The sequence below is a fragment of the Taeniopygia guttata genome, chromosome 1A, assembly GCF_048771995.1.
Source record: "Taeniopygia guttata chromosome 1A, bTaeGut7.mat, whole genome shotgun sequence".
Taxonomy (NCBI): domain Eukaryota; kingdom Metazoa; phylum Chordata; class Aves; order Passeriformes; family Estrildidae; genus Taeniopygia; species Taeniopygia guttata.
Genome location: NC_133025.1, coordinates 14,834,682 through 14,855,932, shown reverse-complemented (window position 1 = coordinate 14,855,932; position 21,251 = coordinate 14,834,682). Strand labels below are relative to the sequence as shown.

Here is a 21,251-nt window from a genome sequence, read left to right as displayed (position 1 = left end):
CCCACCAGCAAGGAGGCTGGGAGTGCACAAGTAGCAGGGAGGGGACACAGCTGGGATAGTTGGCCTCAAGGGATATCCCATACTATATGGCATCATGCTGAGCATTAACACCAGCAGGAAGGTTGGCTGGGAGACTGCTGCTCAGGGACTGGAAGGCATCAGTCAGATGGTGGAGAGTAATTGTTGCCATTTACATCACTTTTCTTTCTTGGGTTTTATTTTTCTCTCTGTTACTTCCTTTTAATTACATTATTATTATTATTATTACTACTACTACTAGTACAATTTTTTTCCTGTTATTAAACTGTTCTTGTCTCAACCCATGAGTTTTCTCACTTTTACCCTTCCAGTTCTCTCCATCTTTCAGGCAGGAGTGAGCAGGCAGTTGTGGGGTGCTTGGCTACTGGCTGGGGTTAAACCATAACACTGTTTCACAACAGTTGTACTCCTTATTAGCTGTAAGTCTTTGGACACCACTGGCGTGCAGAAGGTTCACCAAGACTGATTTTTTATATGTTTATCTTACTTTAAAGGTGATTTGTCAAGTAGGTGGAGAAAATCAGGGGGAGTAATGAACAAATTTTCCACAAACATGGCATTTATATAAAAAAAAGAAGTGCAGAGTATATTTACAGTTATTGACACATTTCTGCTCTACTTCTACTGTATTCATTGTTGTGATGTCAGGAAATGTCCTATAACTCCTTGGATATACAATGCTTCATTTTTGCTTTGAAAAACACTTTGGGTAAGTGATATACCTACAGTATTTCTTGCCAAGGTAACAGAAATCTTAATGATTAGAAGACTAAACTAATGGCTCTTACAAAGTAGGAACAAACCCATTCTACCCATGATGCATACAATTTCCTCCCCTTGCTTTCGGCAAAACCGCAGTTATGACAATTGCATTATAAATCATTCTAATAGCCTTGCCTAGGTAAAAACACCTTCGTGGTAAGTGGTGTCTGTGCTAAAAATAAAAAAAGGCAGCTGAACTCTACAGCAGCCCTTTCGGAAATTAGGGGAAATCTAGATTACCTTTTGGTTATTTGTGCAGTATATTCCCAAGTGCAATAGCAAACAAAGTATTCCAAATCCTTAATAGAAAGTAGTCCCTATCTGACTTGTAAAAAAAATGTTCTACCTTCCATTATTTTTGTGACATCATGAATGAAAAGTCAGGAAATTAAAGTGGAGAATCAAATCAGTTGTCCATCCCTCTGCAGCCGGTCTTCAGCAATGGCCCAGACCAGATATCACAAATCACAAAGGAAGGCAGAAGATGTCACTCAGAGCCAGTCTTGCAATAATCTGCTTACGGAGGAAGTTTCTGGCTGTTTTCATAGAATTAACTGATGTTGTGAAGCATGGAGACAAAAGTATTTGGGGGTTTTATTTTCCTACAGATGATATTTTTTATAATGCCTGAATGTGTATCCTGCTAGGCCTCCTGTGCCATTGCTGCCCTGGGGCAATGAGTCCCACAGAGAAATCACACACTGCAAATCAAGCATGTGTTTGTTATTTATCACTTCCCAGCCTTTCACTCTCTGTTCCTAAGAAAATCTCCGCTTTCTTGGAGCCTTCATGCTCTCACTTGATACTGCCTCATCCAGCAGTTGCTGTTAGTGTGGCAGAGCAGCAAGGAGAACAGCACTGAACCTGAATGTGTGCCACAGACACCTCACAGGCTGTTTACCTTGCTCACCTGCCTTATTACAACACAGGAGTTTCTCTCCTGTTTTTACTAATGTAGGGCCCTGGCCAGCAATAGGACAGTTTTCCATTAGAGCTGCAAGATCAACCAGGATATCTAAGCAAGGATTTACTAAACTAAAGCAAATCTTTTGACAAAACATTTTTTCACTGACCACAGCAATTTTGCCCAGTTATTTTCCAAGCACGACGGGAGTAAAAAGAAGCTCCCTGCAGCCCCCACTGCCCAACAATGATGGTAGATTGGGAGCTTCTTCCCTGGCCCAGGAGATTCATGCCCTAGTCCCTGTCCCTCATAGTTCACAACTGTGACTTGCAGCCTTAAATCAGATGCAGGTGTCTAGTTTTCTCATGAAAAACAGAAAAACCTGACGTCTGGACAGGAGCAGAAGCTTTGCTGTGTCTCATCTGATCCCCTTTCCACCTCCCTAGTGAATGTGTGGACATGGCACCTCTTTGCCCCCATGGCTTTGGATAGCTACTGGCACAGAAAACGACCATCCCTGGCTAGTGGCAAAACAGCAGGAGCCTTGGAGAGGGAGAAAAGCAGAGCAGAAGGAGGCAGGATGGGATGGGACAGAGAACAGGACAGCAATGGATGAGAAGGAGAAAAGTAAGGAGGAATAAGCCAAGAGGCATTACTGAGATGACAAAAGGAGGCGGCCCAAGAGCTCCTGGTCCCAGCAGCACCTGGATCATCTCCCTACATGACTCTGTCTGATTTTCGCCCCATGCAGGCAAAGCAGCAGCTGTCAACTGATCAGCTTGGAGCAAACTGAAAATGTAGCAGGACTTGGCCTTTTATTCTTGCTCCTGGCTCTGCTTGAGGTTTGCAATCAGCTGTTAATGTCTCTCCCCTCACACAGTTTATTCCTTTCCCCTGTTACTGTGATTACATGGAGCCTGAGTTTGTCCTGCCCTCCTTGGGTAGCTCAGCTACGTCTCCCTGTATGCAGTGAGCATGAGAAACGCCCGTAAAGCACATGCAAAGCCTCCTCTGCCTCTCCCCTGCAGCATTTCCAAGTGGAATGAAATCATTCCTCACAAGGAGGAGGCTTTCTGCACAGGAGTGCCAGAGCAGGGATGGGGTTTTCTATCAAGCAGACAGGCAGGAGCCTGACACCCCACTGCTTCCCAGCACAAAGACACGGATGGCAGGACAGGCTGCAGCTCGGAAATGAGGGTAGGGAAATACAGGTGTGGGCTTTGAAACAGCAACCAAACTACACTGTGTTTCTGCTTGGGACAGGCTGCTTCCTTCCCAGGTGGACTGTCAGCTGTGCCAGGGCATGCTGGGCATGAGAAAGGAATTAAGGCTTTCTTGGGAGGTAGGTCATCAGCAGCATGGCTCTGCTAGCAAGGGATAAGAAGCATAAGGAAAAACAGATTTCTGAGGATCTGGGATTGCTTTACTATGGGAAAGTTTTCCTCAGAGATATTTAAAAGGTCCAGAAGAGAACCGTGACCTGGTTTGCTGCTGACACAAGTTATTATCCACCCACACCTGGGGAGTGCAACTACAGCAGCTGTTGAAGAGGTTTTATTTGCCCACATCAACTGTTCTGAGCAGTGTTTGTGTGCATATGGAAATCAACAATTGATTCAGCTCTTAATTGAGATAGTAAGGCCATGGCTGTTCACATCTCAAAATAGGAGGCTAAAGTGCCTCCAGGTGTCAGGCACTTGCCTGGTTCTCAGGGACACTCCCCCACACAACCTGCCCTAACCTGGCCCAGGCACAGACACCACCAGCTGTGCAGCTTGGTGCCCGGGTGCCCTGGAGCAGCTGCTCCCACTTCTGAAGGAAGCCCACAGGAAAAGATTTCAGTTTTAGCATTCAAACCTGCCTTTGTGCAGGCTGAACTAACATGAAAATCTACTTCACCTGCCAGATGCCACCGGTGCACCCTGGACCCAGCCAGTCAAGTGCAGCCACTGATGGGAATGTTCCTATAATGCTGATTGCTGAGGGCTCATTCTTCCCAGTAAAGTAAATGCAGCCAACCATAGATTTTAGGCCAGAATATATAACCTGCTTTCCTGTTTTGAAAGATTCCATCTGCACAGCTCTTTTGGTAGCTAAGGAGATTGCAAATCCCTCTAAGACAGGCTGTGGAGCTATCTCTGAGTACCTGCATTTCCTCACTCTGACAGAATGGACAGGCAAACAAATGAAGGGGAAGCATTTTTGCTCCTCACACAGGGAATACAACTAAACTAAATATTATTCAGCTGTGACAGGAATGGCTCCCTGACAGGATCCTTTAGACTACAGTACTGGCTGTGCCATTTCACACGAAACAAGAGTTCCAAGGAACATATGACTTCCCTCTGTACACAAAATCCTATGTCTCTGCTGGTGACAATATTTTGGGAGCAGCCTTGCCATTGCTCGCAGGATAGAAGTGTATTATTTGTGTGTTATATTCATCCACAATTTCCTCTTTTTGGGCTTGGTTAGGTTTTAGGAGCACTCCTTTACCTGCCTGGAGGCAGTGTACAATTTCCCACGGGGATGCTGGAGAGCAGAGCATCCCTGCTGATGCTGTGCCAGTGCTGCAAACCAAGGCTGCCCTCTGCCTCCCTGGGCTCTGCAGCACAGCACTGCTGCAGCCCACACCTCTGCTGCTGCTGGGCACGGGCCTTGGTGCACAAAGAGATGGAGGGAAATGGAAGAGGCTTCCCCAGGCCCACAACAGGGCACTGAATGTGCCCTCCTGGAAACCGTCTCAGTGGGGACTGACTTGTGTTCCTCTGCCTGTCACTGGAGTTGTGCCTTTGGCAGACCCTGTGTCTGCCCCATGGCAGGCCCCTTCCCTTAGCTGGGACATCTCAAGTTTGATCAACCCAGGCTAAACCCTTGGGGTCTGGGTGAAGGTGAGGACAGCTGAATGAGAATGGGTCATAAGCCAGGCATTTTTTTTATGCATTCACCACTTACATCAGCATTCCAATTAATAAGCCTTTCCAGAAAGAAGAAGAAAACTGGGCCTTTAACAAAAGCCCACTGTTTACACAGAGCTATTAAGTCTAATGAGAAATTAAATTATTTTTGTTATCAGAGTAGTGCATAATATATTCATTTAAAACAGCCTGCATAAATAAGACTTTGCAGAATTCACTGTGACATGTATCAAGAGATGCCATGAGACTGTAGTTCAAAAGGATGGTCAACTCATTAAAAACCCAGCATGATGGCTCCATCTGCAGACCATTCTAGAGGCTGTACTGTCTTATTTGCATCACTCATGTTAAGCCATCCTTAAATTGCTCACTGCTGCATTCCCAAAAGCAGCTGGCAGGAATGCACCTTGATTGGCACTCTCTTTCTAAGTAGCATTATGCACTTGAGATGTGTTGATGGAAGCCAAGGAAAAGGAAAATTATGAAACTGGTGACATTTGTTAGTGAGAGGAGTTTTTGCTGAAGTTAAATTTACAGTTCTAGCTTGAGAAAACAAATGGTATTTTTCCAGAGGGAAAAGCTAGAGCCAGTGCCATTGACTGTCATCAGTGGAAATTAAAGGCTGACAGCCTCCATTGCTTGGAGCTTCTTAGACCTGCCTGCTGAAGAGTGTCAGGAGATCTGGTGCTTAGTTCCTGACACCTCAAATTTCAGAAATCTTAGCTCAGTGCTTTGATGAGTTGAGTTTACCAGCATCCCAAGCCATGAATTGTAGCCTCAGAAGTTTTTTGACTTACTGAATAAACTTTTATACATACACATAGATAATTGTCTGTTATACAGGCACATAACCCTGTTTAAAATGGAAGTCCTTCAGGGACAAGGCATAAATCTGCATTTACACCACATCTTTTGACCCCTTGTCCCACAGACCCAAGCAACAGGGTGTAAGCGGTGCTCACCCCATCACACCTAACTTTTACAAAAAGCAAGATGAATCATGTGTAGTACTCACAGCACGGTGCCAGTGCTTTTCCTCTTGATCCTGAAGCGCGAGGAATCATCCGAGAACTCCACCTCATAGTTGGCCTCTTCAGCGGTAACCCCGGGGCCATCGATCTTGAGTGGGACTTCAAACCGCTGCTTGTTGGGGTCGTAGAGCTAAAGCAAGGCAAGCAGGGGGCAGGTCAGCTCACTCCTTAGCACGTGTTGCTTTGGCTAAATGATTCCAGCCCCCCAAATACTCACCCTGAACCGGAGTCTGTCCTTTGTCTGGAACTCCACTTCCAAGACGATCGGGGAAATGTCATTTCCAAAGAGGGACAAGGCCTGGCGCTTGTTCAGCGTGACTCTGCATGGAAACACACGCTGGTGCCCACCACGAGTGATCACTGCCTGAGACCACCCTGGGGCAGGCCAGGAGAACCACCCAGCTGCTCTGTGTCAGCTCTTTAAAAAGAATTCATTGACTTACTGAGAGAAATAATCCCTGTGGTCAGATTAGGCCCTCCTGGATGTTAAGGGATAAAACAAAGGCCACCAAAGAAAGGAGACCTCGTGGTTTGCCGGGAGACAGCTCCCAGGGTGGGAAGGAGCGCTCTGTGCCTGCACCTGGTTTCCTCACCTGAGGTGTGGTGAGAGCTCAAGCCCCAGTTCTATGGCATATGCACAGGGAAAGGTGTCCCTTTCCCTCACTGCCACATGTGCACTGCAGCAGCTGAGGGGATGTTTCCGTGAGGGTGCCCGGGGCGGCAGCGGCGGCCGTGGGGCAGTGCCCGAGGGGCCGCACACACTCACCTCCAGCCCTTGTCCGTCTGCTGGGCGCTGCCGCTGCGGGCGTAGCCGTAGGGACTGTCCTCAGGGAAGAAGCACCAGGGCGCGTTGGACGCCCCGGCGGAGCACCAGACGCAGCCCCGCGCCTCGCAGGCCTCCCGGGAAGCGCCGGGCTGCGGGTGGCAGTCAATGCGCTTCTGCACCGCCACGGCGCCGGGGCACTGCGCGGCCTGCTCCGAGCCCCGGCACCCGCCCAGGGCTGCAAGGGGAAAAGCCGTCAGAGCAGCAGGGGAAAAGCCCTGAAAAGCCCCACAGCACTGCCAAATCTAGTTACTGTTTATTCTTTGGATGTGCTTTCTCCCCATCTTAGGGCTAGTACCCATTATCCCTTGGACTGAGGTGAGGGCCGAGCAGCTGCCTGCTCACAACAGAACAAGAGCAGCGACCACTTTCTTTTACAAGCCCAGGCAGTGGGTCTGCATTATCCTGCACTCAGAGCTGCCTGTGCTCAGCTGAAGCACGACTTGCTTGAAATACTCATAGAAAGTTAAATAGCAGCGTAATGAGGCTGCTGGTGAGGCGTGAGAGCAACACTGCAGGCTGGCAGAATAGGAGGCATTCTTCAGTAAGGACTGCTATCTATTAAAGTGTTACATTTTCTGTATCCTTATGTTATACACAGCTGTTTTCTATCGATAGAGATATAAATTTGTGACAAGCAGCAGAAAAATAGTGAGTATATGTTCATATCAGCTTTCTTTTCTGTATCATATGACAACTGTATCTACAATAGTATTTGTAATTTGTGTAAATACAGGTATGGTTATGAGTAAAGGGAAGATGCCAGCAGTAAAAGAAAAGGCATACCTTAATCATTCTCAGAATCATCATGAAAAAAAAACCTGTTAGTAAGGTGCTAAATTTTCCCTTTTTACAGCTCCAAGTCAAGCCCTCTGGTTGAGAGCCTCCGAAGAGCAGGAGCATCACAAGACCAGGTCCCTGCTGTGCTCACAAACTGCTGTTAGTAAATATTCCCAGAGAGAGCAGGCATATCACAGGCAGCATACTTATTCTGAAGTTCATTTATGTCATCAAGATTAAATCTACTTGAACATTAATTGCCCTTTCCTACAAAATGACTAATACCTCTGCTTTTGGTTTTGTTTTTTTCCATGTGGACTATTGTGTGCTTGAAAGCCTAAAACACGATTGCTGATGCAGTCTGGGCTTCTCCACAGAAAGAATTCTACAAGCAGATGTGCACAAGCAGTAATTATGTGTACTGGGAAAATTTACAGAATGAAATAGTAGATTTTTGCTAGAGAATGCCATCATGCTGGAATGCCAGCATTGATTTCCAAGTGGGGGATATGAACACAGAAAAGCAGGAGTGCCACCTACATTTTTTTTGAGTAAACTCTCATGTCCCTTTTAGACAGGAACATCTGACACTCAGGTCTGATGCTCCCAGGCTGCTCATCAGAGCTCACTGCTCACTGCCACAGTGCCTCATTATCATCTTCTAGAGGCTGGAATTAACAGGAATTATCTGGCTGTTAACCTTCGCCAGCTGCTGGGCAGGTAGGATTGGTTTCCACCTCTGTTTTCTGGGGCAGAGAGTCAGGTCCCACAGGCTGACTGCTCTCTGTCCAGCATTCACTCCTCCTGATACATCACACAGAAAAACTATAAATTTTTATTCTCTTTTTCATCCAAAGCATAATAGGAATATGAGCATCCTTCTGCAATCCTGCAATTATTTCTTCTAGGAGCACAAAATAAATGAAACCTATCACATTTCATTTTGGTCTGGGGTGTGTTTTCTAGTGATAGTCAAATGCAGCATTAGTGTTTTCATTGCTGAAATCAAGAAAATTATGACTGAACAGACTACAGCAGATTATTCATGTGGTGTCATTTTACACAGGATAGGTTTATGGGAGACTTTTAGGAACTAATTTGTATTGTAAAATACTTTCAGAATACTTCTTATGAACGATATTGTGAATGAAAAAGCTAGTTCAAAGGAAAAAACATTCCCCCAGCAAGAGCCAAGAAATTTCTCCCATTTTTTCTCCCATCCATGCAAACCTTACATTTTCAGCAAATTTTAAAAACAAGGACTTGTAGGTGTGAGCAGCTGAATAAGGCTGCAACCTTGTTCATCCCTTATTCCTGGATTGTCTTGTAGTACAAATGTGATAGCAGCAAGTGGGAAGATACCATTTGCCTTCCCTACTTAAAAAAAAAAAAATTAAAACCATAATTTTCACTGTATTTACAGCCCATGTCTGTAAACATACAAAGAAGACGAAATCCAAACAAGCAGAGTTGAATATATAGCAACAGCTATAGCTACTTGCTGCTTTTCCATGATAATTTCCATGGGAACAGAAGCTAAAGCAAGGCAGTTGGAAAGATACAGGTGAAAAATAATCCTAATTGATTTTTAAAAACCTTCACTTTAATTTTGAAAAATTAGATTAAAATTTAGGCATAAGGAAGTAACTGAAGTACTAACACATCATTTTTAATTTAATAGTATTCATATTTACAAGTTAGGTTCAGCTGTACATTTCAAAGGCATTTGCTGCAGAGGTTCCATCCTCTAGCAACAAAATAATATTTATTCTCCCTTTATTATGCTCTGGACCAAATTAACGTCTGGTATGCTGGAGCAAAAATTACAGAAAAAACTAACAAAGTAATAGGTAACTTTCAGGAGCTGAATGATCCCACTGATTCCCCTTTGACAATGCTGGTGCCCAAGTGCTGAGTACACTGTAGGACTGGGACATATTTCTAACCAAGTCAGCTCTGCTGTCCTCCCACTGTCCACCTCAGGTGGAGTCAATGCCATGCCTGTTCTCTCCTTTTACATGGAAAACAGTCATCTCTTTTAAAAGCTCTTCTATCGTCAGCACATTTATATTTTGCTTTTGCAGCCCAGGACAAAATGTAAATGTGGTGTTCTTACCTGCGAGCACAACAGCCAAGAACCACAGGCTCCTCATCCTTGCCATGGCTGAAGGAGGCAGGACTGCAGGCACTCTGAAGCCTTTTATACAGGGCAGGGGCACGACAAGCACTTGTTCTGATACACAATCAGAAGCACTGCAAATAGGTTCTCAGCATTCATATCATTGATGAGATTATTTCTAACACATGACCTTGCCTGTATCTAAGCAGATAAGGTGAGATACAGTCTAATTTTTCCACACACTTTGTTCAGCTTCTGAATTCCAACTTTGAGAGGAAAACGTGATTTTTCCATGACTTCTTAGAAAATTAATTTTTCAGGAACCACTTTGGTTTTTTTTGTCACAAACATGTTCAGACAGTGGGAGTCCAGTGCTTACCTTTTTCTGATTTCATATTAGCTTTTGTCACATAGATGGGTTTACAGCACAGATGAAATTTGTAGAAAAACAAACATTAAAACAAGACAGTGATACTGTGACCTTTACAAAATGACATTTTTCTTCCAATTACTTGATGGCAAGAACTTTCAGAGCAAAAGTGTGAAAGCTTTGTTCTATAGTAAGACTTGGTTTAAGTAGAATATCTTTCTGGAAGGAAAAAAATTAAACCAAAGTATTTTTATGAATACATTATGTAACATTGGTGCCTATCAGGAGATAAGCCAAACAAAATAAATGCATTGCCAGGTATCACTGGAGAGGAACATCTGCAGCTCAGGCCAGGGCCACACAGCCCCATGTGGTGAGCAGCTGGACAGGGGGAAGCTTTTCCCAGGTCTGCAAGGGGTTTTTTTCCTGCCATTGCAATACACAATATTCACATGAATCTTGCACACACAGCCATGAGTCTTCAGCCCCAAAAGCAGGGGTCACCAAGCTGTTGGTATCATTTGTGTAGCTCGGCATACATCTGCTGGGCCAAGGGGAACGGGGATCCCCCACCACGCACAAAAAGCCTCTCGTGAATCTTGCATGTAAATCCACTCTCCACGGGACTATGCTTAAGGTTGTCGTATAGTCCCAAATAATTTGTGTGTATAGCCTTTGAGTAGCAAAGAAGCGTGATAGACAAACACTAAATGGTAGTGCCGCTGCTTATTTTATCTAATTTATACATTGTTTTTTAACAATATATAGAATTCATGATCCATTTCTATCAAAACTTGGAATACATTGGGAACCTCAAATTGCAAGCAGTATTTTCATCTCCTTTCAAGCTGAGCAGAGAAGGAAGTAATTCCTCCAAGATCAGTAAGAGGCATCAGCACTTTTCCTTGTTTGACACACCATATGCAATAAGGTAAGGGAAGGGTCATCTCCTAGGAACAGGAGTCACTTGCTCCATTTTATTTCTGTACTGTATTAAGTGTGAGGGAATCCCCCTAGGGTTCCTAAATACTATACAAACACAAATAATGTCCAAGGAGAAGACAGACATGGGATACAATGGGATGTATGGGCTGTAGTACTCAACAAGCTACTCTACTACACTGTGTAAAATCATGGCTTTTATATTCAACACCTTTGCAAAGGAAGTGAATTTTTTATAAGGAAGTATGATGGACAAGGCAAAAAAGAAGTTGACATTCACATCTTTATTTGTTACCTACACAAGCTAAAATTTTAAAATTTACAGAATTTACAAATTAATATTCAGAGCAGTTGGGTAAATTATATATCCTCCCTCAATATCCAGGTTCCAAGGGCTTTAAAAGTCATACAGGCACAAGATAAGATATTTTCTTTATACAACCATCTATTTACATAGCTTTTCCCAATAAACGTGGTTCAGTTCTCAAAGTAACTGCCAAGGTTTGCAAAACAGTGTATTTAAAATACATTTAGCAGCATATAAAATTAGATTAAAAGGAAAGAATTTGCTTAAAAAAAGAAAATGTGAGATGACAGAAAGAAATCTGTAAGAAAAATAGATTAAGATATATTTATCATGACATTATGAACATCTAGTCATTGCAGAACATAGGCAAAACACAAATAAAACACAGCCATTTGTGAGCACTTGAGTTCTAGTCCTGAGCACAGAGTATACACAGCTGCACAACTTTGGTCAACACAGATTATATGCTATCAACACACAAATCATATGGCATTTGCTGTTAGCAGGATACAGCCATGTCAGGTAGATGTATCATTAACAGCTTCTTCCCATCTATTATTCACTCCACTTTCCTAACAACAGTGTAAATGACCTTTAAAATCTTAAAACTGTCTCTCATAATCAAAAGCTTATTCCTGGGACACGGTCCTTCCCCTGTTACCCTAAAATGCAAAACAGCTGATCATACTTGTGAGTGAAATACAGCAGAGCACTTTTGTTATATATTTCAGATTATTATTTTGAGATGGTCATTAGAGAAGACTGAATTCCAGTTAATTTAAACTGCAAGTATTACATATGCACACAAATTCAGCCATAATAGATAGAGATACATGTGGCTGTTGAGACTCAAGCATGTTACCAAGAGGTCAGTAAATACAGTACATATTTTAAGGACAGCAGGTATAGTGAAGAGTTCACACATTTTCAGTCCATTCCAGTCAGCAGTGATTAACTAATAGACATGCAGAAAACTGCATACAGTGCACCTCAAATTGATCAATGTATTCCTTAATCCCCTGTAATTTCAATTACTGGCAAGATCTTCACTTGCATCTCCTGTATCTGAGATCTGTCCATCTATTGTATTTCGAGCTTTCCAGATCCTCACAGTGCGATCACTGAAAACCAAAACAGAGCAGTATTAGAGCACTGTGATAACACTGGGGAGGGAGAGAGGGCCAAGGGGGGGCAGGGGATGCTTCCTTAAAAGCTTGAGTGTCTTTTTCAGAAGTATTGTTGGCAAAATAACAGAAGGTATTGTTGGCAAAATAACAGCTCTACTGGACATGCAGGGAGTCTCCACCACCATGAGACTTCGTAATTTAACATGTACAACACTGAAGACTCCCTAACCTTATCACAGCACTGGCTATGACCTTTAGCCATCTAAGAATGTATGAAGACTTTATGCTTAAGGAAAGAGGTGTCTGTCTATCATAAGAAAAAGTAAAAAATAAAAAAAGTATAACAAGCACAAAACCACAAGACAATATGAAGCCCCAGCTCTCCAACAAAAAATACTCAACAAACCTAAACCCATTTGCAAGGTGCTAGATAGCGAGCTGGTTCTTACTTTTGGAAAAAAATCATTATTTACACAATTTTAAATTATGTGTAAATAAAATAACACCTAAAATGTGTTAGAAAACTCTTTTATAATTTAGAAGTAAAATAAAGAGTTAGTCTTGTTAAATATCAATTTATTCCATGAAAGGGAAGTTATGAATTTCTCATTAACTTGAGTGCCTAGCCAACATTGTTTCCTGTGTTCCTCACAACCCCCTCAAAAGAAACCAGCAGACAGAGCAGACTTTGTGACAGTTAAAAGTATTTTCTGACTTGTGCCTTCATTCCACTGTAAATTGTTAGGAACCATCTAAATTTTTTTAAGCCCACTGCTAGAAACACCAAAAGACTAAAATTATTTTCTTACAAAAAATAATGAATTTCAGATGCTTGTATGTTCTAAATGGATTCATAATTTTTAGGCAAACAGAGACAGAAGTTTTGACATCTCTACCCCTACCTATTAGTGCTCAAACATAAAACCTGACCACCAAATATGAAAACTTGGCAACTTTGAAATCCTGCTATGATTCAGAAAGACCTCTTTGTAATTCAGAAGGCCAGAAGCTTCCACAATTGGCACAAGAATGTAACACGTCAGCTTTCACAGTTCCTGTGCTCAGACTATACCACAAAGAGGCCCTGTTGCCGTTCCCTGGATATTCTCCATAACAAAGTACTTTTCTTGGTCATTTCCCCTGAGATTTCAGTCCCTCACTTTGCTCACTTTTACTGAGCAGACAAATATTCAAATCAAGGTGTTTACAGGACAGTAGGATGGCTTGCAAAGCTTCTGCTGTATGCCAGCACTTAAAAACAAACCAACCACAAACAAACAGCCATGTGCCATGGCTTTCGGGAGAATTTGCACAGGTAAGGAAAGAGTCCTGGCAGGAAAGAGTTCAGCTGTAGAGATAAGCTTATAAAGTTCTCAAGTACTGCCAAATTCTCCCTGACATCCTGTAGGATCAGCGGTCTCCAAATTGTTTTGATCATGCACCCCCTACCACTAAAATTTTTTTAAGCCCACACTGCTGTGTATATTTATTAATTGTATACACAAACCACTGGATTCTAATAATTTATTCCAGCACCCCACTGGGTCATGTTGTGCATCCTCTGGGGTGCAAGCACCCCACTTTGGGATGGCTGTGGTAGATATTAGGACTGAAGGGCATGGAGTGGACAAGGTCTCCTGATGCTTTCTATGAAGTGAGTTACACATGTCCTACACACATGGACAGAATTCTAGCAGGGGACACAGAATAGAAAGATTCATGGAGAAGAACTCACTCTGCTGCTGTAAAAATCTGGCTGGAGTTGGTGCAGATGGCATTTATAGGGCTGTCATGTCCCTTCATCTCCCCAATGGGGGCAAAGGTATCCACGTTCCAGAGCTTGAGGGTGCCTCCCCTGCAGCCGCTGAGCAGAACCGGCACACCGGGCACCAGGCCAAGAGCACAAACCCAGTCCTTGTGAGCATTAGGGACTTGCTGAAAGAGAGAAGGCAGACAAGTCTCACAGGGCTGCACAAAATTCCAGAGGAACAAGCACAGAAGTGGGAAAAGCCCAAGTTGTAAGCCTGATTCCTTGTCTTGCAGCAGTTTTGCTACCTGGCTCTGGGTGGCTTCTGCACCTTTAGAGCAAGGAGAATGCTAACTTCCAAGAGTGTTTTTTTTTGTGAAAAAATACTGCAATAAAAGAAAAGATCTAATATGCACAATTGACCTAATGTGGAACAGAAATCAGTTTAGGATAATATAAAGTCTGCATGCTTTCAAATGCATATTTGAATGCATTTTTGAACATATGGTCTCTGTATATGTTTCAAGTCTCTATAACTGCTATAAAACATATAAAAAGAAAATCCAAAATACTGCACAAAAATACACCAGGAAGACAGAAGCTGTTTCTGTGTTTGCCTTCTTTTTTTTTTTTCCCACTACACATTATAAATTGATTTTGTGATGTTGCAGTTCACAGAAACACATTAATTCTTTATTGAGGAAGGGCACTAACACTTTAGTTCTCATTCAGAAAGCAAAATGCTGCACAGACCAGCTGAGAACAACATCCTTTTGTTATTCTCAAGTTTATTTAAAGACATTTATTTGTTCTCTCAAATAAATACACGGGGGAAAATAAAAACATGGGGAAATAATAGCCAAAATTTGCTGTCTTTTGGGGATACCAAATGTGGCTTTTCTCTAGTTCAGTTTGGTAAGAATTGCTTTGCTGCGCTGCATTGCTCATAATGGAGTACATTCAGCTTTCTAGGATCACCTTGGTGTTTCATTTATAAGATGCACAGCTACCACAGCACTGGTAGTCTGATTCTGCAGCACTTCATGAAACTGGGAGTGGCAGGGGGTGGGATGGCCATGGTTCTTAGAAGTCCCAATTTTGTCACAGCAGGGTTTTTAACTTGGGATGTGCAACCCCAAGTGGAGCAGCTGATCGCCAAATTCTTTTGAATAGCATGCTTGCTAAGGGATTTTCATCAAATACAGAGGATCAGACCTGATGAACACGTGTATGCCAAACCAGAACCTCTGATGCAACATTAGCCTTTCTGCTGTAAAGCAGCCCGGCTCTGTTTCAGGTTTTGGTTGCTGGGTAGATTAAGGAGAGCAGCTGTTCAATCTGCGACCTTGGAGGTTTTGAAAACTCAACTGGGCAAGGCCTTGAGAAACCAGACCTAACTACAAAGCTGGCCTTGCTTGGACCAGCAAGACAACTTTACATTGTGTAACCTCCAGTGGGCCCTCCAACTCTGAATTATCACATGATTAGCAAAGCAACACCATTTCTCATTCCCTTAAAAGGACAATGAATAAAAATTATTTCTATTCTGTCAAATGCTTCAGTCTCACCTCCTTGAAAAACATACAGCATTTTATCGAAATAGAAATAAAAAGAAAGAAGCAAGTATGAGAGTATTCTTATCAAGTTCTACTTTTTAAACAAACAGGGGAAGTAGAGAAATTATGAAATGCACATATATATACCAAAAGGAAAGCAAGGAAAGTGATATAACTAGTCCAGTTTACATACTTATTCACCCCGATCCTGTACTCTTTCTGATGTTAAATTAATTGCAATAGCAAAAATGCATACTGCATTATATTTTAATGAGCCTAAAATGCAAGAGTAAAGACTTTCCTTACAACTTTAATGAAGTCATTCTGAGAATACAAAATCTTTCCAGTGCCTGTGGTTTTGGTACAAGCTGCTTAGCACATTTTTCTGGACAGACAGATGTGAGGGCAGATGTCCCAATACGGCCAAGTGAAGATATTCTGTAAGATGCTAAATTTATGAATCCTTATTTTACCTGTGAAGTCTTCGTACTATTCTGAAAAGGAAATGGCACTGAAGTGGATGATTTTGAATGAAGGTCAAGAAAGTTAATGTATTTATGTAATACTAAGTATGCCTATATAGAAATTGTCTTTTTAAAGTAGCCAGTCCATTATTTTCTCATGTCCCAATACTTTAAAATTCTATTTCTTTTCTTGCTATCAGTCTGCATATTAAATGCACGCTCCTCCATTCCCTAAAAATTACTGCAAAAACAGCACACTCTTCTGGTATTTCTTTTTCTGCCTTCCAGTTTTCACTCAGTCTCAAGTTAAATAATCACAACTATACCTCAAGAACCTCTTATAAGACCTAGAAGAAAATAACAGCTTATAGCAGGTAGGCAAAAAGCAAAGTTCTTCATGCCACACAGATTGCAAATTCCCCAGATTTGAGGTCCTTTTACACCCACTCCCTTTTTTTCCTTTTTACGTAAGGAAAAACATACAGCAAATGTGTTCTGACAGCAAGTGTTGTTTTAAGTGTGTTGTATACATAACATCACACGTGCACTGTATAAGGAGATGATCTAAGGTCTAAGACTGGATGGAGTGAGACAGGCTGTAAAATCTCATCACAAGAAAACATTCTGTAGCCTGATCTAAAGTATTGTTTCTCATTAATGAGTTCCCAATCCAAAATTTACTAACTTGTCAAAGACAAGTATTCAATGATTCCAGTCACAAATGAGGCAAATGCTGCTTTTATTCTGAAGCAGAAAAACAACTCCATGTACTCAGAGCTAAAACAGGATAACCACTTCATCAGAATTTCCTGATACTACATGCACACAAGAGAAAAGCAACTGCATGTAAAGATCAAGTACATTACTGATTGCTTTCGTAGTCAGTGCTCTATGCCTTCCCTATTAAAAACACCAGTGTCTATGTGAATAGTCATTGTATGAACCTGAACATTTAAACAGCCTGAAAACAGTTCTACAGCGTGACTGTCACAGCAGCTGCATTATTTCTTTCATTACCTGAAGAAGGTCTTTTTGAGACAAATCCCATTTCTTAATTCCATTATCTCTCGATCCACTAAAAAGGTTATCTCCCATAATAGCAAGTGCTTCAATGCCATCATAATGAGGAGGTTCAAAATTGTGTGTAGGACTTACGCTTCCAAGAGCCCCTTCAGTCACATCAAACATCTAAAATAAATAATGAAATATGTTATATGAAATATTCTGCCATCTAATCTGCTTGAAAGTCATGCAGCAAATATCTTTAGGGAAAACACTTATTACAGTCTTATTACAGGCCACAGTATCATGATGTATATTTGACAGAATTTATCTACCAGAACCACGCCTTTCTCCTCTTCCACCTCCTGCCTGAAGTGGGAATACTCCACTGACTTCAGAGAAGACTGCTCTGGGAAGAAGTACTACTACTTGAGTATCATATACACAGCAGCTTCACAGGAAGGGCCCATATATACCCTGTGTGATGGGCTAGAGAAACAAAGTTCATGGGTGAGTTTGGGAAACATGACTCACTCTGGGATAATTGCACAGGTAAGTAGCTTCAGAAACAGGATTAATGTGTTTTTCTGGACAAGTTGTTTTGGTAACAGTTACATACTATTACACACTGATGCTTTTCATGGATTAGACACACCTCTCTCCTTGCCTGTGCTCCAAGAATGGGGTGTTAGAAGAAGCTCTTTAAGAAAGGTTTTTTTGACAATTTAAGGCAAAATCAATGCCATTACGTCTTTGTTGCTAGAGCTGCAGTGTAAGCAGCATTCATTTTGCATTGTACGGAACCAGAACTCACCCAGTGAGACTGAGCTGAAAGAACAGATGAGCTGTAACTCTTAAAACCAGCAGCTCTGTTTCATAAGCAAATGTCAAATTTTATTCTCTATTATTTGCTCTTTATTGGCCTTTTAGAATGAATAAGCTTGACAGTAGAAAAGGGAGAGCTTGGTAGTGTAAAATAATACCTTCTGAGCTAAAAATATTTTTAAATAAATTACCGCATTCAATTAACATGCATCCGTTCCAATTGGAACAAAAAATTCAATGACAAACCAGAAAAATCAGGTTCCTATAGATGACTAGTATTACTGACTTAGTAGACAAGACAGTAGTATCCTGTGGCATGACAGTATCTGTCACCAGACCTGGTAGCCTGGGAGGGGAGGGAACTAAACTCTTTCTGTTATTTACATTTCTTTCATTCCTTTAGAATGTGGATGGCTGCCCACATGACACCTATCCGGAATGAACATCTGAAGATGCCCCACTGCGCCCAGCTGGCCGTCGCTGCGGTCGTCATCCTGTGGCTGCAAGCGGCGGACGGCTGGATTGTCCAGCAGCCGAAGGAAAACGTCTGGGTCACGCTTGTGAGGTCCTTGCAGCAGGAAAATCTATGTTTGGCCATGGGCAATGTGAACAACCCACTGTCCACATGCCTGGTGGGGGTCCCCCTGGTAGCTGATGATTGGCCCGTGTCCAATTCCGACCTGCTCCGAACCACGGATAAGAGACCTAACCCGGTCGACACTTGGGACGAGTGGACCAAAATTCTGCCCAACAGCAAAGAGGAACCCCAAGAATTGGACTTGCTGGGGTCCTCTAACGCACAATATTGTATCAAATTTTATTATAGGAGGCCAAGTCAAAATTGGCATGGGATTGCCTTGGCCAAGAATATTTACAGGAAAGATGTGACACCTCTCAATAAAAAATATAACAGTCAGACCTGGTGCAATTACACCAGCCAGGTCATTTTGGTCTCCTCCACTCGTCCTAAGGTGTTGCCCAGGGGGATGTTTCTTATCTGTGGGGACAGAGTATGGTCGGGAATTCCATCCCGGCTCCAGGGAGGCCCATGCAGCCTTGGCAAACTTGCTACCCTCACTCCGAACAGGACCCAAAATCTCGATTGGAAAAAGGAAAGACAATTGTCACGTACAAAAAGATCCTACAACCAATTAGACGAAAATTGTGATTCCGAAATTTACAACTGGGGCAAAACAAAGAGGGTTGCTGCATCCATTTTTCTACCTTGTTATGCAGCAGCTAAGTCCCTCGGTGAGCTTTCTCACCTGGAGTGCTGGATTAGCAAGAATGCCAATGCCACGTCTGCCGCCCTCTCCAACCTCCTGGCAGACGAGCAAACCACCAGGCATGCCACTCTACAAAACCGAGCGGCTATAGACTTTCTACTCCTAGCCCATGGCCACAGCTGCGAGGATTTCGATGGACTGTGCTGCTTCAACCTATCGTCCAGAAGCACATCCATACAAGCCAACATCAAGCGGATCCAGACACAAATCCAAGATCTAAAAACTGAGACTTCGGCTGTGGACCCAGTGAACAAATTTTTCTCGCATTGGGGTGTCCCCGGGTGGGCAGCCTGCATTCTCAGAGGACTCATGTGGATTTTTGTAATTATCCTCCTCATTTTTATCACTTTAGCTATCTTTAAGAGGACTCTGATTAAAACGTTAGGGGATGCCTTTTTAATTAATAAAGACGGGGGAGATGTGGGAGGGGGTGTGGCTGATGGCCCCCCTGCTTTCCCTTGGGAGGCAACTGACATTTAGTTTCCCGCCTCCCCCGGTTGTCAATCTTTTGTTATCCTGTCCCCTTGTTCCTGTCTGTCATTATGTACTCCTTCCCCCAGTTCTGGAAAGTTCTAAGTTCTCTGTATCCCCATTGGTTCTCCCCCCAAGCCACTCCTTCCCTCTATCCCGGTTGGCTGTTGCCCTGTCGCTCTTCCCTGACTCCACCCTCAAGCCCTCACCTCGTTGGTTGTTTCGCACCCTGACCCTCCTTCCCAGTTGCAGTTATAAACCCCGCCCCGCCCCTAGTTTGGGGCTCTCAGAGCTGGTCGTCTTTTGGAGCGGTTGCTTCCCTTCATCACCCACCTCACCTTACCTCTCCTGAACCCTCCGGAATAAAGCCACTCGTGAATCACCCGCCTTTGGTGGAAGCTCATCATTTCTACAACCATCAGGTGCCTGCGGACCTGACCCTGTGGCGTGCCAGAGAGGCCACAGGACCGCAGCGCCTCAGTAGCCCAACAGCCATGCAGAGAACCACAGATTGTTAAGGGGTTAAAATGGACCTCAATGATCATGTAGTCCCAACCCCTCTTTGGTAGGAGGGACGCCTCCCACTATACCAAGCTGCTCAAGGCCTTATCCAGCCTGGCTTTGAATACTGCCAGTATTGCAGCATCCACAACCTCACTGGGCAACCTGTTTCAGTATCTCACCACCTTCACAGTGAAAAATTTCATGTTAATATCATAACCTAAATTTCCCCTTTTTCCATCTGTACTCATTACTCCTTGTTTGTCACTACAGTTCCTGATGAGAGTCCCTGTCTGGCTTCCCTGTAAGCCCCTTTCTGATACTAGAAAGTTATGAGGTCTCCACATAATCTAATTTTCTGGGCTGAACAGAAGCATTGAGAATTCATAGACAGCTGCTCATAGAGATCATTTATAATATCTAAAGTGGCTTGACAATTCTGGAGACAATTCTTCATTACTTCCATTGACTTCCCTCATCTCATCAACAATTACTAGTCAGGATTCCTATTCTCACCTTACAATGAAACCTTCTGTTTTTCCTGTCATTTTTACTGAAATGATTCACCACAACCTTAACAACCTTAACACATGAGAAAATTACTATCTCAGTAACCACCACAGATTGATTAGCTGATCTGTAACTGATACCATATTTTGCCCAGGTATGGACACTACCATATAGAAGAAACTGACTGTTTCATATGCACAACTTTGCTGCCTATGCACACCTAACCACCTAAAGAACATTCTCTTTGACTGGTGTTCAGTACCTTTTCAGGTCCCACATCCTCACTGAGTTTCCAGCAGCTGCATAGAGGAATATGCCAGTTGGATTTAGTGCAATTTGGATGATCTGGTTCTCTCCAGCTGGGATAGCAACTGTTCTGTTAGTACTTCCTGAACACACATCAGCAGGCATAGCTTGGCCTGAAGACCTGAGTCGAGAAGGAAAAAAAGGGAAAAAAAAAGAAAAAAACCCAAATTCTACAGTTTGTTTGCCACACTTCATATAGTCTCTAAAAACAAATCTATTTCACTGAGTAGAAAAGGCTGTAAGGCAATTATGAATACTAAACATCTGATAAAACTCTGCATGTACATTGTTTTGCGTTCCCTTTACTGGTGGCCCATACTGACTTAGCCTGAACAAGTAAAGAAAGCTGCCATCCCCAACAGTGTACTCATATTACACTGTACTACAATATTGAATTAAATATAATAAAATGTATCTAAAACTAAGACTCATCTTAATGCTTGGCATCTGAGGCTCAGCAT

At 42.8% G+C, this 21,251-nt stretch overlaps 2 protein-coding genes across 2 annotated transcripts in view; both read right to left on the bottom strand.

The window, feature by feature from the left end:
- Window positions 1-9,529, bottom strand: part of LOC105758559 (sucrase-isomaltase, intestinal-like) — a 60,973-nt gene extending 51,444 nt beyond the window's left edge. The window contains exons 1-4 of the mRNA XM_072920003.1: window positions 9,374-9,529; window positions 6,421-6,655; window positions 5,872-5,974; window positions 5,639-5,784 (exon numbers count right to left, since the gene is read on the bottom strand). Coding sequence (XP_072776104.1) covers window positions 5,639-5,784; window positions 5,872-5,974; window positions 6,421-6,655; window positions 9,374-9,419 — 530 coding nt within the window. The 5' untranslated portion in view covers window positions 9,420-9,529. The remainder of the gene's footprint in view (window positions 1-5,638; window positions 5,785-5,871; window positions 5,975-6,420; window positions 6,656-9,373) is intronic.
- A 1,428-nt stretch (window positions 9,530-10,957) lies between these two features.
- LOC121468070 (kinesin-like protein KIF21A) lies at window positions 10,958-21,180 on the bottom strand. Its single transcript, XM_041710922.2, has 4 exons — window positions 20,747-21,180; window positions 16,907-17,077; window positions 13,858-14,057; window positions 10,958-12,116 (listed from the first exon to the last, which is right to left on the bottom strand). The coding sequence occupies exons 2-4, from the start codon at window positions 17,075-17,077 to the stop codon at window positions 12,023-12,025; spliced, it is 465 nt and encodes a 154-aa protein (XP_041566856.2). The 5' UTR covers window positions 20,747-21,180; the 3' UTR covers window positions 10,958-12,022.
- Between the last annotated feature and the right edge of the window lie 71 nt (window positions 21,181-21,251).

Excerpts from the sequence above, each read along its gene's own strand:
- LOC121468070 (XM_041710922.2), bottom strand. The coding sequence starts at position 17,077 with ATGTTTGATGTGACTGAAGGGGCTCTTGGAAGCGTAAGTCCTACACAC. Across the intron at positions 14,058-16,906 it reads CTCAAAAAGACCTTCTTCAG|CAAGTCCCTAATGCTCACAA; the intron begins GTAATGAAAGAA and ends TCTCTCTTTCAG. Across the intron at positions 12,117-13,857 it reads CAGATTTTTACAGCAGCAGA|TGATCGCACTGTGAGGATCT; the intron begins GTGAGTTCTTCT and ends TTTGGTTTTCAG.